This window comes from Galeopterus variegatus, unplaced genomic scaffold (genome assembly GCF_000696425.1).
Source record: "Galeopterus variegatus unplaced genomic scaffold, G_variegatus-3.0.2 Scaffold1351, whole genome shotgun sequence".
Taxonomy (NCBI): domain Eukaryota; kingdom Metazoa; phylum Chordata; class Mammalia; order Dermoptera; family Cynocephalidae; genus Galeopterus; species Galeopterus variegatus.
The window spans coordinates 163356-180105 of record NW_007727462.1 but is presented as its reverse complement, the minus strand read 5'-3'; the positions used below and the strand labels follow the sequence as shown (position 1 = coordinate 180105).

The window sequence follows — 16750 nt, the reverse complement described above, 5'->3', positions numbered from 1 at the left end:
CAGACTTGTCTAGTAGAGCCCTAAGGGCTTAGAGTTCTCTGAAAGGACAAACATCTTGGAGTGTTTATAGCTCAGGCTTCTGAGTGTGACTCTTAGGTCTGCCTTCGAGTCTGGTGCCCTCATTCTTTAAACATTACTGTACAACCCCACACTAATGGGATAGAAAGAAACTTCCAGGGCTCACTACATTCGGGGGCTTCAAACTGCTTTTAGTCAAAAAAATTCTAGATTCAAGAGAAATTGGACTCTTCAACAACCATGGCGGCTAATGTTGATTGAGAGTCTACGCATACAAACAGTTTCCAACCACTCTACATTCATCACCTAATTCTCAGAACCCTTCTATAAGGTGGTGCTATTATCATCAAACCCACTTTTTAGGTGGGGAGATTGGGCCTGGCTCACTTTAAGCATCAAGTCCAGAGCCTCGTAGCTAGCACACAGCGGGGTTAGGATCGGAAGCCCACTGGTTTGACTGAAGACCCCACCCCTCCCCACACTTGGCCTACGCTGCTCAATGAACTTCAGTAAAGCTTGTTCTGCAGCCTAGACTTTGACTGTACATGAGAACAAACACTCCCTTAACACGTGAAGAGCACAACCCAGAGAAAAAAAGAATGAAGCCATCTAACCAGAAAACATCCTCACACGTACATACAGTATGAAACCAAGTAGTCACGTCTCTAAAACGACTGAAGGTCTTAGCAAGATGGTCTAAAGAACTTTGAGTGAGTTTCTGTAGAACCCAGCTTGAAAAACCCATGCGTGGCCCAGGCTTCCTCCTCCAGATGAGACTGCATCGTATCGACTGAAGTGCTGACTGCATCAGGATCAACCCCAGCCAGAACTGTTGAGGGGACTGTCCTGGTCTCCACACTTGTGCCTTCTCCTGGGTGTTTAATAAATGTTTGAGGGGTGAAAGACTGAATGAATGTGAATGACTGCACTTGTGTTTCCTCGTCCCTTCCTTGGCCCTCTATGCAACTGTACTTGCTGCCCCTGTCCCCAAGGGAAGCAAAGAGTTCAGTCACCACATGGGCCAAAATTTTACAACTGCTCCCTGAGGCCTGATGTGAAATGCAAACTTGTCTGGTCTTCAGGGTTCTGCACTAGTCCCAGGCCTGTACCTAAACCCTCCCCACACAAAAACTACCGTTTGCTTTTCTTTGTCAACAGTCACTCGTGGCCATGAGATTCCTCGCACTTGCCAGTCCTTTTCCTTGGAATGTCCTTCCCTGCTCTTGACATTAATATGTAGATCCTCAGAACCAGAAGGGACCTGGGGGATCATTGTCAAACTCCTACCTAGTGCTGGAAACCTCTTTGAACATCCCTGATCCACCGCCAACCAAGCCCTGCTTTGAAAACAATCCTTCATCTGACTTCTAAAGTTATTACAAAATTTACAGAATAATTATTTAATAATTTAATATTATTTAGTATTTATATAATAATTATTATTTTGAAGTTATTACTTTTAAAGTTATTGGCTTTTAAACTTATGTCCTCTAAGAAGCCAGAAGGGACCTGGGGGATCATTGTCAAACTCCTACCTAGTGCTGGAAACCTCTTTGAACAACCCTGATCCACCGCCAACCAAGCCCTGCTTTGAAAACAATCCTTCATCTGACTTCTAAAGTTATTACAAAATTTATAGAATAATTATTTAATAATTTAATATTATTTAATATTTATATAATAATTATTATTTTGAAGTGATTACTTTTAAAGTTATTGGCTTTTAAACTTATGTCCTCTAAGAAGCCTTCTCTCACTAGTTAGTAAGTGCATTCACCCACTCATTTATTGATCCACTCACTCATCTTTGTTTGTTGGACATACTGAGTGCCTGTTACATGCCAGGACATGTGCTATGCTCCAGAGGACGTGAGGGAAGTAAGCCATGGTCCCCACTCACTGCTCTTCAGAATCTAGTAGACTGGATCTGCTGAGGAACACGTGTGGGAGTACATACTGAGTGCCTGTTACATGCCAGGACATGTGCTATGCTCCAGAGGACGTGAGGGAAGTGAGCCATGGTCCCCACTCACTGCTCTTCAGAATCTAGTAGACTGGATCTGCTGAGGAACACGTGTGGGAGTAATGGTACTATGATTCAGTAAGATGCAATCAGGGTGTATACCAAACGCAATGCTGGGACAGAAAAGCAAATAAATAATGATTCCTCTCAGGGCGACGAGGGCCTGGCTTGGGAAGACTTCATAGAGGAAGCATTGTATAAAGCTAAGCTAAGGAAGAGTCTGGAATATTCAGTTCAACAAGGTGGAATGCGTGTGCATTGGGGGCTGGGAATCTCAAGCAAAGATAATTCTTTCATATCACATGACTTCAGGATACTGAATAATTTGCACTCACTGAAAGGGCACTTTTATACATTGCCTGTGGCAGGTGGATTGGTCTAATCCTTTCAGAAAGCATACAATGACTAATCCTACTAATCACACCTGTGTGAATCTATCTTGATGAAATAATATTAAATGTGGAAAAGATTATATGCACCAAGATAGTGCATAATACAGCATTAAAATAAGGGGAGAATTGAAAAATAAGCCTCTGTACCCTTCATTGGAAGATAGGTAAATCAACTATGGGATATTTATTAGAGTGATTACTACACAGCTACTCATTTTGAATATTCTGTGCCAACTTGGATATATTTATTCACGTAATACTAAATGAAAAAAGAAAACCAAATGTGTGATCATAATCACTTTATTTTTAAAATCATACACATAATGATCTCAAATGGCTAGAAGAGAGGAGCTTAAATGTTCTCATCACAAACGATAAATTTTTGTGATGATAAATTTGCCAACACCCTGATTTGATCACTACACATTGTACACAAATATTGAAATATAACTCTGTACCCCATAAATATGTACGATCAACGTGTTTCAATTAAAAATAATAATAATAATAAAAGAGAATCCCATGAGATCACCTACAGACATTTTGGAAATTGTAAATGCTGTATATGTATTCCAAGCTATTGCATATTGTTGTTTCTCTGTTTCATGCATTATCCTTCATGGTACCAAGTTTCTGAGTATCTATCTCTCTCCTTTTCTTAAGCCTCTAGATGTTCCAACTAATATCTTCTTCTTGGTCTTTAAAAAAAATAATGGATACATGAGTACGTCAGTGACTAGCTCATAGGAATTCAGAGCTGTCTTCCTAGAGGTAATAGAGCGAGATATAGGACTGCTGCGGGAGTCCAGCCCCTGTTTACATCTAATCCCTAGGCCTGCCCTGGAGGCTGCTTTCCCTAATTCACTCCTAGCCCTGGGCTGGAGATGGACTGTGCTCCCTGAAAGCAACTGGGTGTGTGAAGCACCTGGCAGCAGGCAAGAGATCTGGCTCCTGCGTGCAGACTTACTTCAACACTGCTGCCACATTTCTGTCTTCACTCCACCACTCATTCACTCACAGTTATTTACTGAATAAAATTTGTACTATTACGAAAAAAAATCATATATATAACAAAACAGTCTAAGAAATAGCACCAAAATACTAAAGAATGTTGAGCTTAAATGAGGGAACTTTTGGGAGACATGTTCTCCTCTTACTCTATTTTCAAACTTTCTGTTTTATTCACTTATAACCCGGAAATAGTTGAGTTTTTTGTTTTTGTTCTGGATTTTTACTCTACAGTGTGAATTTCACCCTCTATAATCTTGGTGAATTTCTTCCAGAAGTCACCAAGTCGTCTAACTCTTTCCTTTTTTTCCCCTCTTCTCACTACTTTGTAAGCACGCGAGTTTGAACCCATGGTGGATGTATGTTCAATGACACAGCAGCTGACAAAGGACAGCATATTTCCCTGTGCTCTGCCTTCCTAGGGACTCAAGACCATTGAGAGAAACGACACCTGACACTCGACACAGCTTCTATAAGAACCAGACATTTTTCTAAGCACTTCGCAGATATTAATGAATTACTCACATCATTCCATGATGTAGATATTATCCTTTTTTTTTTTTTAATGAATTGAGACACACAAAGGTTTGCCGTTGACATGAGGATGTCCAGCTAGTCAGTCACAGAGCCAGGATTTGAATCCAGAGAGTATGGCTCTAGGGTCTCTGCTCTTACTCACTCAAAAGGAAGCTTTGAAACAGCCAGCTGGCTGGACAGACAGGCAGGCAGGCAAAACCTACACGGATATTTGGTGGTGGGGTGGGGGACTGGGGTTGGAGCATGGACGTAGAGACAGAGCTCAAGGATTCCTAACGTAAGCCCCTTCCCAGATGGAAGCCTCAATCTCTGGAAGCAATTCCATTCTTTCTGAGTGAGAGGATGGCAGATGTGGAATGGCATCTGAAATAGGAGCGATCGCCTCTGTGTAAATAGCTGCTTTCGCATCAGAGAGGGATTAGAGGTGGCACTTAGCTGAACATGAAAAGCATAAGGGAGCTGTGTGTTTCAGTAAACTGGATCCTTATGTTTTCTTTGCCTATTGTTTCTGAAGCAGACTAATGACGGCTTCTTCTCTGGTGAGGTGATTTAGATTACAAAGCACAGGCTTTGCCTAGAATTTTAGACACCCCAGGGCTAGAACAGGCCTTTTATGGTCATGTAATCTAGCCCCTGGCCATCCCTCCACCCCTAGCACACACGCACACACACACACACACACACACCTTCTTATCACAGAAAAGGAAAAATATCCATTAGGAATTATGAGTGAGGTACCTGCTGCAAAGAGAGCCATCGGTGGCCCCATATTAAATGCGATTAACCAAGGGGAGCAGAAGCCATTGTACCAGCACAATGATAGCTGCGATGACATTCAGTATTGAATTGAATTAAGTATCTAGTGACTCTTTTGTTGGGTCTGATTGATGTTTCTCTGTAATCTCTAGACTAAGCAAATGTTTAGATGCCGTATCTTGGCTCTTGATCTTTGGTATTCTATGCTTTTAATTCATTAGCTCCAAGTCTTAGAAAGAGACTTCTCAAACATCCATCCCAAAATAAGATTAGGATTATTCTCAAGTAGCCAAAAGCTCAAAGGCAGCTGGTCTACGTTGGGACACTTCTGACAATGAAGAACTACAGGCTTCCAAGCCCCATCTGAAATGACAGTGCTCTGTCAGCCTGCACTGGCAAGCACTCCTGCCTTCAGGTCTTATCTAAAACAATCAGAGGCTCTGCAACTAGAAATGTACTCCTCACCCCCTACACAAAGCATCTCCACCTTTTTGGTTTTTGTTGGGCATCTTATCCAGCCCTACCTGATCAGAGTGGGGGACTCTCCTATATTCCCTGTGTCAAAGGTGTATACATCCTTGACCCAAGTGTCATAGGACTACTTTACTTTTCTTTCATGGAAACTGTACTCTTAAATTTCAGATTTCAGTATTTTCTTCTTAGCTTTTTTAATGATAAAAACCAGGGGAAGAAACCTGAGAGACCAAACTTTTCATTTTATAGACAAGGAGAGGAGGCTTAAGGAGAAGAGGGAATCATCCTGGTATCACCCACCAGATTGGTGACGGAGCAGCTGCTGGTTCTTATTCCAAGGTCCTTTCTGCCCCACCCTCCTCAACTTTCATGTGGCACTGAAGGGGACATTCAGTAGCCGTGAAGCTGTTGAAGGAGGAGAAGCTGTCCCAGTCATTTTCCCTAGCCACTGCCCTTCCCCTGCTCCCCTTCCTCCAACAGGCCTCTTGTCTGAACCCGCCCCCAGTGGGAAGGAGGACGCTGGTCTCTTACTCATTTCCATGTACTCTGGAGTCAGCCCAGTGTACGGTTCCAAGCTGTAATCTAGGTCCCACTGCTCTGGATGTTTTGAATGGGCAGAGTCCGTTTCTCCAGGTTCTGTCTCATCTTTCAGCTTCCGAAATAGTTTCTTTAGCTTCCTGGAAAAGAAATGGACCAGTCAACTAGAGCCCCTGGAGAGCAGGGTTAGTTATACACAGAGAAAGAAGGAAAAAAACTCAGTTTTGACACTAAAGTCATCTCTGATTCAAGGACAGATAGAGAGACACTAAGGAGACGACTTTTCTCCAGAAGACAGCCTGAGGAGATCCTTCATCAAGATAAGGAAAGACTCCCCGACAAAGGATCATGTTTCTTCAAATCCAAAGAAACTTTAAATACGTCCTTCTGTTTGATAAGAGAGTTGGCCCTTCCCGCCAAATGCTGAGACAGAGCCAGTTCTACTGTCCAATGTGTGATCTATCCGTCCTCTTCAGTGAGAACAGACGGGTGTCCAGAAAGTAGCAGAAGGATGCTCTCCTCCAGGTCAAACGTGTTTTGGGTTTTAGTAACACCAAATAGCATCACCTTTCCATTAAGGCCAAGCTAAACATTGCCCACCACTACTAGAGAATGAATTGTGTTCCCCCAAAATTCATATGTTGAAACTTCAGCCCCCAATGTGACTGCATTTGGAGGTAGGGCATTTAGGAGATGATTAAGATTAAATGGGGTCATATGGTGAGATCCTAATCCAATAGGATCAGTGGCTGTATAAAAAGAGGAAAAGAGAGAAACCAATTTCTCTTTCTCTCAACCTTGCAAGGACACAGAGAAAAGACATCCAACTGTAAGCCAGGAAGAAAGCCCTCACCAAAACTCAACCCTGCTGGACCTTGATCTTAGACTTTTCAGCCTCCAAAACTATGAGAAAATAAATTTCTGTTGGTTAAGCCACCCAATCTACGGTATTTTGTTATGTCTGCCTGAGCAGACTAAGACAGCTACATTCAGGATTTTTTTGGGTTTAGAATCATAACAAGATAATAATAGCCCAACCTCTCAAGGTTGGTATGAGGATTAAGTAAAACAATGTTTATATAGTCCTTAGCCCAATATCTGGACATAGTGAACATTAAATAGACAATAGCTATTATTATTTTTAATATTAAATGCTAAAATATGCCTGAGGGTATAATCTTTTCATACTTCCCATTGATGCACAATGTATAGAGAATGAAAATAGGTGACAGGGCAAGGTGCCAATTCTCCTAATAGATTTAAGAGAAAGTTTCCCAGAAATAGTGGGAAGAACTAACTAAAAGCAGAACAGTCAGAGTCATAGACATGAAGGGTTTAAAGGGATTTTGAAGTCCATGCTTCATCCAGATGCATGAATTTCTCCCACTCCCAAACATTCCTCACCCAAGACCATCCAATTCCTCTGTAGAAACTTCCAGAGGAGCACTCCTGATATGATTAGGCCTCTCATTCTATTGTAAGAAAGTGCTTTTGACAGTCAGTGGAAATCTCAGGGCTCAAAATAATGTTCTGATCAGTAAGTGTCTTGTCCAATATCATTTTCCATCAAGAGGATATAATATAGCATAGTGGACAAAAGTTTAATCTTTGGTGTCAAAAAATGGTTGTGTAGAACCAAGTCTCACAACTCACCAGCCATATTCTCCTGGATAACTTATTAAAACTCTATAAGCTTTAGTTGCCTTACCTATAAAATGAAGAAATAAATATTAACTTGACCAGAGAGTCAGTTAAAGGAGATAATCTATGTAACGTGCTTAACTTACGGTTTAGTACATGCTAAGAGCTCAATAAATGTATTCACTGTCCTTATCATCATCATCATCATCATCCTTATCACAGAGGATTTAAAAGAAGAGTTGAGACCCATTACGAGCAACAGTAAAAATATTTTCACAACAAAATAGCAAGCAATAATTCTTTCATAATATCAAATTGAGAAAAACTAGATGGAGCCTAATGAATCTGAAGCCAGATAGTGTAGATTTGCTGAGGCACTGCCAGTGAATCAGAACAGAAGGAGAGGATGAAGGTAAAACAGGAGAGAGAGACAGAGGGAAAGAAGGCAGGACAGACTGAGGTAGGAAGGAGAGATACAACCAGAACTCAAATTGAAACTTTTCCTCCAGGTACCAGTAATCAGAAAACTTGGCCAAATCTTTAGTAAAGAACAATTACTGGTTTTAATTGTACTGGAAAATTGAACACAAGCATATATCCCTATCCACTTATGAAATGCCACAAAAATAACAGTAAATGAACAAAAAATGTATTGAACCACATGTTAATGAAAATAGTCATGAATACAGTAGTGTGTGAGGGGTATTAATAAATATCTTGGAATATGGACACTGTACAAAGAAGTTAACAAAGTTGTGATGGATGAATACTGAGTGTCTACAGTGGGAGATGGCAGAGAAAAGCAAGCCAACCTATGCTACAAAATCTCATAAAGGCTCAGGAACTGGAGGCACCAGGTATCACAAAAGCAGGGGTAGTGATTGGTCAAAGCTTTGCTTAAGGAACAGTAGATCCTAATGTCTCCGGATTCATGTTGCCCAGATGACTAGTACTTCCCAATACCAGCAGGAGCAAGAAGTTTACTATGAAGAGAAAATGACCCAGGTAAACTCTAGATCTGAAATAAATCCAATGAAATGATAGGAAAATAAAAATTGGTAAACTCTCTAAGGAAAGAAATAGGCCAAAAGAAAAAGAATGAACAATAGGAGGGAAAAAATATTTTAAAAAGTAATCAACCTAGGAATTCCAACATCTAATAAGAAAGGGAAGACAGAGAAGATGTCAGGAAAGAGTATATAAAATAAATATAAGAAAATGTCAAAGAGGTGAAGGACATGCATTTTCTGATTGGAAGAACCCACTCAATATAATGATGAAAAAAGACCTCCAGCAAAGCAAATAATCATTGGATTTCAGAACTCTAGGGAATATAAAAGGAGTTTTAAAGCTTCCAGGTCCAGAGGGACAAACATTGACCCTCTACAAATTATTAGGAATCAAAAATATATTACCAAGAATGAACCAAGAGGACATAGAAAACATGAACAGACCAATAACATTCAACAAGATTGAAGCAGTAACCAGCAATTTCCCAACAAAGAAAAAAACCAGGACTGGATGACTTTACAGCTGAATTCTACTAAACCTTCAAAGAGGAATTAATACCAATTCTCTTCAAACTATTTCAAAAAATTGAAACAGAAGCTATTCTCCCAAACTCATTCTATGAGGCTAGCATCACCCTGACATTAAAACCAGACAATGATACAAGAGAAGAAAACTGTTGGCCAATATCTTTGATGAACATAGACACAAAAATCCTCAATAAAATATTAGCAAAAAGAATACAGCAACACATCAAAAAAATTATACACTATGATCAACTGGGATTCATTCCAGGGATGCAAGGTTGGTTCAACATATGCAAGTCAATAAATGTGATACACCACATCAACAAAATCAAAGACAAAAACTGTGATTTTCTCAACAGACACAGAAAAAGCATTTGACAAAATTCTAAATCCCTTCATGATAATGACTCTCACAAATTAGATATAGAAGGAAAATATCTTGGGCTGGCCAGTTAGCTCAGTTGGTTAGAGTGCAGTGTTATAACATCAAGGTCATAGGTTCATATGCCAGCCAGCTGCCAAAAAAAAAAAAGAGAGAGAGAGAAATATCTCAACACAATGAAAACCATATATGACAAACCCACTGCCAATATCATCATGAATGGGGAAAAGCTTTCAGCTTTTAAGAACAGGAATGAGACAAGGATGCCCACTCTCACCACTCCTGTTTAACATAGCATTGGAAGTACCAGCTGGAGCAAGCAGGCAAGAGAAAGAAATAAAGGGCATCCAGATTGGAAAAGATGAAGTCAAACTGTCCCTGTTTGTAGAAGACATAAATCCTATATATACAAAAACCCAAAGACTCAAAAAAACCTCTTAGAGCTGATAAAGGATTTCAGCAAAGTTGCCGGATACAAAATCAACACATCAGTAGTGTTTTAATACTCCAACAACAAACTAGCAGAAAAAGGAATCAAGAAGACAAGACCATTTGCAATAGTCATCAAAAGTTAAAATACCTAGGAATCAATTTAACCAAGGAGGTGAAACATCTCTACATTGAGAACTATAAATCACTGCTGAAAGAAATTAAAGAGGACACAAAAGATAGAAAGATATTCCATGCTCTTAGACTGGAAGAATTAACATTGTGAAAATGTCCATACTACCCAAAGCAATCTACAAATTCAATGCAATCCCCATCAAAATACAAATGACATTCTTCACAGAAATAGAAAAAAACAATCCTAATATTCATATGGAACCAAAAAAGACCCCAAATAGCCACAGCAATCCTGAGCAAAAAAAATAAAGCCAGAAGTATTACAATACCTGACTTCAAATTATACCACAAAGCTATAGTAACCAAAACAGCATGATATTGGCATAAAAACATACACTTGGACCAATGAAATAGAAGAGAGAACCCAGAAATCAATCCACATACAATTAACTAATCTTTGACAAACACACCAAGAACGTACATTGGGGGAAAGACTGCCTCTTCAATAAAAAAAGCTGAGAAAACTGGACATCCATAAGTAGAAGAATGAAACTAGATCTGTACCTCTCTGCAAAAGCATAAGCAACAAAAGAAAAAATAAACAAATGGGATTATAACAAACCATAAAGCTTCTGCACAGCAAAAGAAACAATTAACAGAGTGAAAAGACAACCTACAGAATGGGAGAAAATATTTGTAAACTATGCATACAAGGGATTAATATCCGGAATACACAAGGAACTCAATCAACTTCATAGCAAAAAAAAAAAACAAGTAACCCCATTAAAAAATGGGGAAAGGAGCTGAATAGGCATTTCTCAAAGGATGATATACAAATAGTTAACAGACAGATGAAAAAATGCTCAACATCACTAACCATCAGAGAAATGTAAATCAAAACCACATTGAGATATCATCTCATCCTGGTTAGACTGGTGATCATCAAAAAGACAGAGAATAACAAATGCTGGTGAGGATGTGAAGAAAGGGGAAACCCTCCTACACTGTTGGTGGGACTGTATACTAGTACAGCCACTATGGAAAACAGTATGGAGGTTCCTCAAACAACTACAGACAGAACTGCCATATGATCCAGCAATTCCACTGCTGGGTATACACCCAAAGGAATGGAAATCATCATGTTGAAGGGATATCTGCACTGCCATGTTTATTGCAGCTGTACTTACAGTAGCCAAGAGTTGGAACCAACCTAAATGTTCATCGACAGATGACTGGAATGGAATACTACTCACCCATTAAAAAAAATGAAATTCTGCCATTTGCAGCAAAATGGATGAACTTAGAGAAAATTATGTTAAGTGAAATAAGCCAGGCACATAAAGTGAAATACTACGTCCTCACTCATAAGTTGGAGCTAAAAAAATAAAAAATAAACAAATTAAGAGAGAAAGAAAGATATGATAATCAGAATAATGCACTGAACTTTCAAAAGGAGAGAATAGAACTGAGGTTACCAGAGGTGGGAAAGGGAGGGGAAGAGGGCATTAGCGAGAAATTGGTAAAGGGCCACAAAACAATGATTACACTGTGTAATGTTGAATATATTAATTACCCTGATTTGGACATCACATATTGCATACAGGTATTGACATTCAATGTGGTACCCCACATATATACAATGTACAATCAATTATGTTTCAGCTATATATATATATATATATATATATATATATATAAAACAATTCTCAACATCAGTCCTTAACACTAGACTACTCTGGGGAAATGTATTTAACATTCAGTAGGTAAATAATTTTCAGCATAGGATATTCTATATCCAGCCAAAGTATACATGGAGCGTGAAGACAAAATAAAGACATTTTTAAACATGCAAGATTTCAAAAAACTTATCCACTCTCATGAAGTTCCTGGAGGATGAATTTTACCAACCGAGGTTATAAAGCAAGAAAGAAAACACAGGATTCAGCAAACAGGAAACCCATGAAAAGGGTATTGGACCTAACTCAGACTGATAGCTCTGCAGAAGGTTTATTGAAGACTGTTGTGAACAGTCTGCTTTGAATAGGAGAGTTTCTAGAGAATGGTCTCCAGGAAAATATAAATGTGACTAATAAGACATCTGACGTGTTTGACGAGACAATATAGCTTGGAAAGTGGACATTTTAAAGTGTTACCAATAACGAGCAGTGAGTATTATAAAGAGAGATGTTTAGGTGACTGTGAGAACATAAAACAGAAAATCCTAACCGGTCTAAGGTAGGGAAGTTCTCCCTGAGGAAGAGACACGTAAACCAAGAGTAAATAGTGGAAAATGGCAGAGGAGAGGGAAAGACGGAGACTGAAGGTGGTACCCGGGGCAGAGGCGCAGGGAGCAGTTTATGCAACAGCCCACTTGGGGGAGAGCGGCCCCCAGAAAGGACTGAGGGGGTCACAGTGCCTGGAGCACGGACTCCGAGAGACAACGGGATGAGCGGCTAAGGCAGCATAAGCTCATGGCATCCAACGTCTGGTGCCCGTATTATGCACCGGTTCAGGTGACAGATTACGGCAACACAGTCTAGGGCAATGGCAATGGCCATGAAGACAGTAGAACAAAGAGGACAGTAGAGGACAGCTTGTGGGAGGGAAGGAGAACGAGGACTCAGAATGGCTCCCACGGTCTCTGGGCACATGTGCGGATGCCCGACATGCGGTTGGCTATGAAAGGGAACACCAGGGAGGGGGAGGACAAGGCCGATCTTTGGGCACGTTGAGGTGGAGGAACCCACGAGGCAACTAAGCAGAGACATGTAGTAGGCGTTTGGATATATGTGTCCAGAGCTCTGAAAACAAGTCTGGGCTGGAGACAGAGATCCGGGAACCATCATGCAGAGGGCAGCTGGGGATGGAGCGGAGGGTGGAGAAGAGCCCTGAGGGACATCGATGGCTTACGGGAGGGGCAGAGGGAAAGGAGCCTTCAAAGGACAAGGAAGGAGCGGTCGCAGGAACAGAAGGACAACGCGAGCCTATGTGCAAAGAAGGCCCGGGAAGAAGAGGGAGCTTCAGGAAGGACGTTGTGGTCAAAGTTCTTCCAAGTGTGGGTAGGTCAAAAAAGATGCAGGGGAAAAAGTCCACAAACAGTTCTTATGAACCCATCATTCCCAGAAGTTTCCCTCCTGGATATCTCAGTGGGCATTAAAAAAATAATAATACAGAAAGCCCCTCCAGAGCAGAATTTAACAGGAATCCTGCAAGCTGTATAACACACAGATGGGCCTTTGGAAAGCTTCAGATTATGATTCCGACCGTATGATGCACTTGCTCATTAAAATAACTCCTTTGATGTTACCCCTTGTTCTTTTCATCTGCTATTTTTCCGTCTTTTCTTAATGACAATTCTCAGAAGCCCTGTCTGGGAGGCTCATTGCTTTGCTCCGCCTGTGCCCCATGGGTGCACCCCACACCGTGGTGATCGCCCGTCACATCTTGGGCCTCCCCACAGCAGGAATGTGTGCCCCAGGCAGTTCTCTACAGACCTGGCTCCTTAGCCTTTAGCCCCATTAACAAAGGCAGAACCTAGCCCTAAATGGGCCAAAGATGAGGAACACATCAACCTCTGAGCTATGGATTCCTTTTCCCAACACCTGACAAGGTCCCAATTTATTCAGTCAACCTCTGATTCACCGCTGGACTCTCCTGTATTTGAGGAGAACACAGACCGCCTCAATAGCTTTAAAGAGAGACTGTTTTATGTCTTGAGATGTAATATTTACCACATTTACAGAAAGAAGGCAGAAAGTTTATGAAATGTTACTAGCTGTGTCCAGGAGTATATTACAGCTCTTCAGGGATATGATCTGGTGCTTATAGTAAGAATAAGAATGGAGAAACATTTCGCCAGAGGAAGTGTTGATCTGTCTGCCTGCTCTGCTCATCTCAAAATGTGCCCAGGAAAGAATCTGGCATATGAAAGAGGTAGTATTTACCCTTTCATAAAAAATCCGTCTCTCTGAATACTAAGAGGCCCATTTCCAATTTTATTTCAATGTATTCTGGAGCTAAATTTGAGATAAAATTATAGCGAGGACTTGCGATGTGGCGTGGCACATTTCAGGGGCATTATGCAGCTTGGATCCAAAGCCTATTTTGTTCAAACACATATGGGAAAACCAGGATCCTGTGGCGGGGGGTCAGGGAGGAAGGGAAATCCCCATCAGTAGACTCAGAGAATACATAGCACAAGATCAGATTCTGCCATGCTGCTCACCATGGCTGAAGTCATCTCAGAAGGAGATGCCTGTGAGCATTATTCTGGGGCCCATGATGTGTAAAATCATCTGGCTCCTCTCTGGAAAGCATCTGTCACAACTGTGTCAGGCCCCAGAAGCCTGGGGTTGCATGAGTAGGGATAGTACAAGTTTCATGCACGCAACCAAGTTTTATCTATTATCACGCCATGAGTCACAGAGCTGCCTTAAAGTGCTTACTATACCCGTTTCTACTGCCTCCCTTTGAAGCATCTCGTTTTTCCCTCTCCAGGGTCTGAAGAATGTTGCTGCTGGTGGAAGATGCCTGGATGGACAGCAGGGCTTCCACAGTGGTCCTGTCTGGGGTTCCTGCCAGATGTAGAGGTAGCAGTTTAGGTGACACCTTTAGAAGGTCTCTCCACTTGGCCTTACAATCCCATTAGAGCACCTGGGGAAAGAGTCATTTCTTTCTCCGTTCCCATCAGCCCCTCTGCAGATTATAGTCAAAGAGCAAGCCCCAGGCTGCTACTGGTATGCCTACAACCACTCCCAATGCAAGCGCATCTTCCTTTTTAACAGAGAGAACGCGGATCTTACCTAAGAGCCTTGGGTCAGAAATAACGTCATTGATTGTTCAATAATGTTTTGTTTTTGTTGTATTTCTTTTCACTGTTATTTGCTATTCGTGGTAACTGATAGTGTTAGTTTTTCATTTTCCGAAATGTTATAAGTTTAAATAGGAAGTGACTTGGTTCAGAAGAAACTAACATGCAAATAGCTGTTTGGGTAGATATGAGGGAAAATTGTAAGGTTAGCTGATAAATGACTGAAGATTGGGAAACTGTTCTAATTCAAGAAAAATGCTACATTGGAAGATTCTCAAGGCCATCAAAATTGTGTTGTGTTACTTTTTTCAATGCACACACACACAGTCTAATAAGAATGTTGCACCCTCAGGGAGAGAGGTAAATTACAGCTGACTACCTGGCCTACTAATAAAGACCAATTTAACATTTAAAATTTTTCCTTGGAAGAATCTTAGAAAATTTCTTTCTGAAGTAGATAATGAACTAAAAACAATAAACTTTACGAATGTATATTCTTATCCTATGCTTTGCTCCAAAAAAGCTTATCTGCACAATCACCAATTACTCCTCAGACTTGCTTCTAATTTTAAAAATCAAATCTGGCCTTTAAGATTAATACTTATCTCCCTTTGGGAAAGAAATTTATGTAGGCTCTCAAGGTAAATAAGAGATATACTGCAAAAGAAAAGCCATTGAGCCCAGAGCAGAGGAGAAAAACACTGCTCCTGAGTTCATCTTTCCAGTCTCATTCCCTAAAAGCTAATGATAAACAGTACAATCTTGGCTGCCTAGAACCCTCAGGAATGGGTCTTCCTTTCTCAGATGTCCATATTTTTCATTGTCTAGATAGCTGAGCATTTATCAAAGCTATTTTTTGACATATGAGATGGAAATCTTTCTAAAATAACTTTCCCAGCATCACACAGTAAGTATATTGCAAAGCCTAGATTTAAACCCAGATCTTTTGGGTCACTAAATCTCTATGCTACAGAGATGTGTTGAGGGCCACTGGATCTAATTTTTATAATTTGCATGACTCCTTCCTCACTGTCAGACTCAACTGTCATTTCTCTTTTGACATGAAAGACCTTTTCTCCTTGCTTATTTTGTGTTTCTCAAAAAGTGTCATACGTAAGGATATTGCCAGGTGTTTGCACTCTAGATTGGAGGGGTATAATTTATTGAGAGCAGATTCTGAGTAGGGAGTGGAAGATCCAATAATCGTATTCATAGTGATTTTATGTGACCAAACCTCAAAATACAGCTGGTAGAACTATAAAGAACTTTGGAGATAAAAGACCCTAGGATTTGGTAGAAGTTTTGCTCCACATTACTGAATTTAACTACGTAATTACACTGTGTGTATCCTTTAAGCATATCAGAAACTGAAATGAGAAAACATGTTTTAAAACAGAAGTGGCTTGTATTTGGAGTCAGCAGTGACCAGCTTCACTAAATAGAGGAGAGGTCCCTGGAGGGTCAGAGCTAAAAGGCACCTTAGAGATGATTATATCGCCATTGCATTCATCCGATGAGGACAGCGAGACTTTGAGAAGTGATTTGTCATGGCTTTGTGAGTTGCTATTCAATTGCCATTGATTAAAGCATGGCACATTTTTAAACACACAAAGTATTAAACATACGTCAAGCATAAACAAGAAAATTTAGCCTCCAAGGCAAACTGGCATGTGTCATTTTCATGTGTTATGGAGCTGATGCAGTAGATGGGTGGGGAACATGGCATCACACTGTTCTTGCTTCTCTTACACACTATGAAAGTCCTCTGGGTCCAGAGAGATGGGCTAAGTGGTAGAGCAGATGTTCAGGGATGAAAAAATTGGCATCTCGTGCCCACGAGCCATATACAATTCTACCCCGAGCAGAAGAACCATGTACTGGAAGGGCAGGTGCCTTCCCCAGACGTTTGAGGGGAATGAAGACTTCCCCACTGCACATGTGGAAGGGCTGGTCTCACAGCTTCGAAGGGGCCACATGTGGCTTTGTCCCATCTGCATATTATCAGGATGTTTGTCCATAACGAATGTTGTCTAAGAGGGTAAGCTCCTAGAAAACACCGCCATCTGTTCCACC

General features: G+C 40.7%; 1 protein-coding gene across 1 annotated transcript in view; it reads right to left on the bottom strand.

Moving 5' to 3' along the window:
• ANO2 (anoctamin 2, calcium activated chloride channel) overlaps positions 1-16750 on the bottom strand; it is a 173319-nt gene that overhangs the window by 33698 nt on the left and 122871 nt on the right. The window contains exon 11 of the mRNA XM_008576439.1: positions 5740-5885. Coding sequence (XP_008574661.1) covers positions 5740-5885 — 146 coding nt within the window. The remainder of the gene's footprint in view (positions 1-5739; positions 5886-16750) is intronic.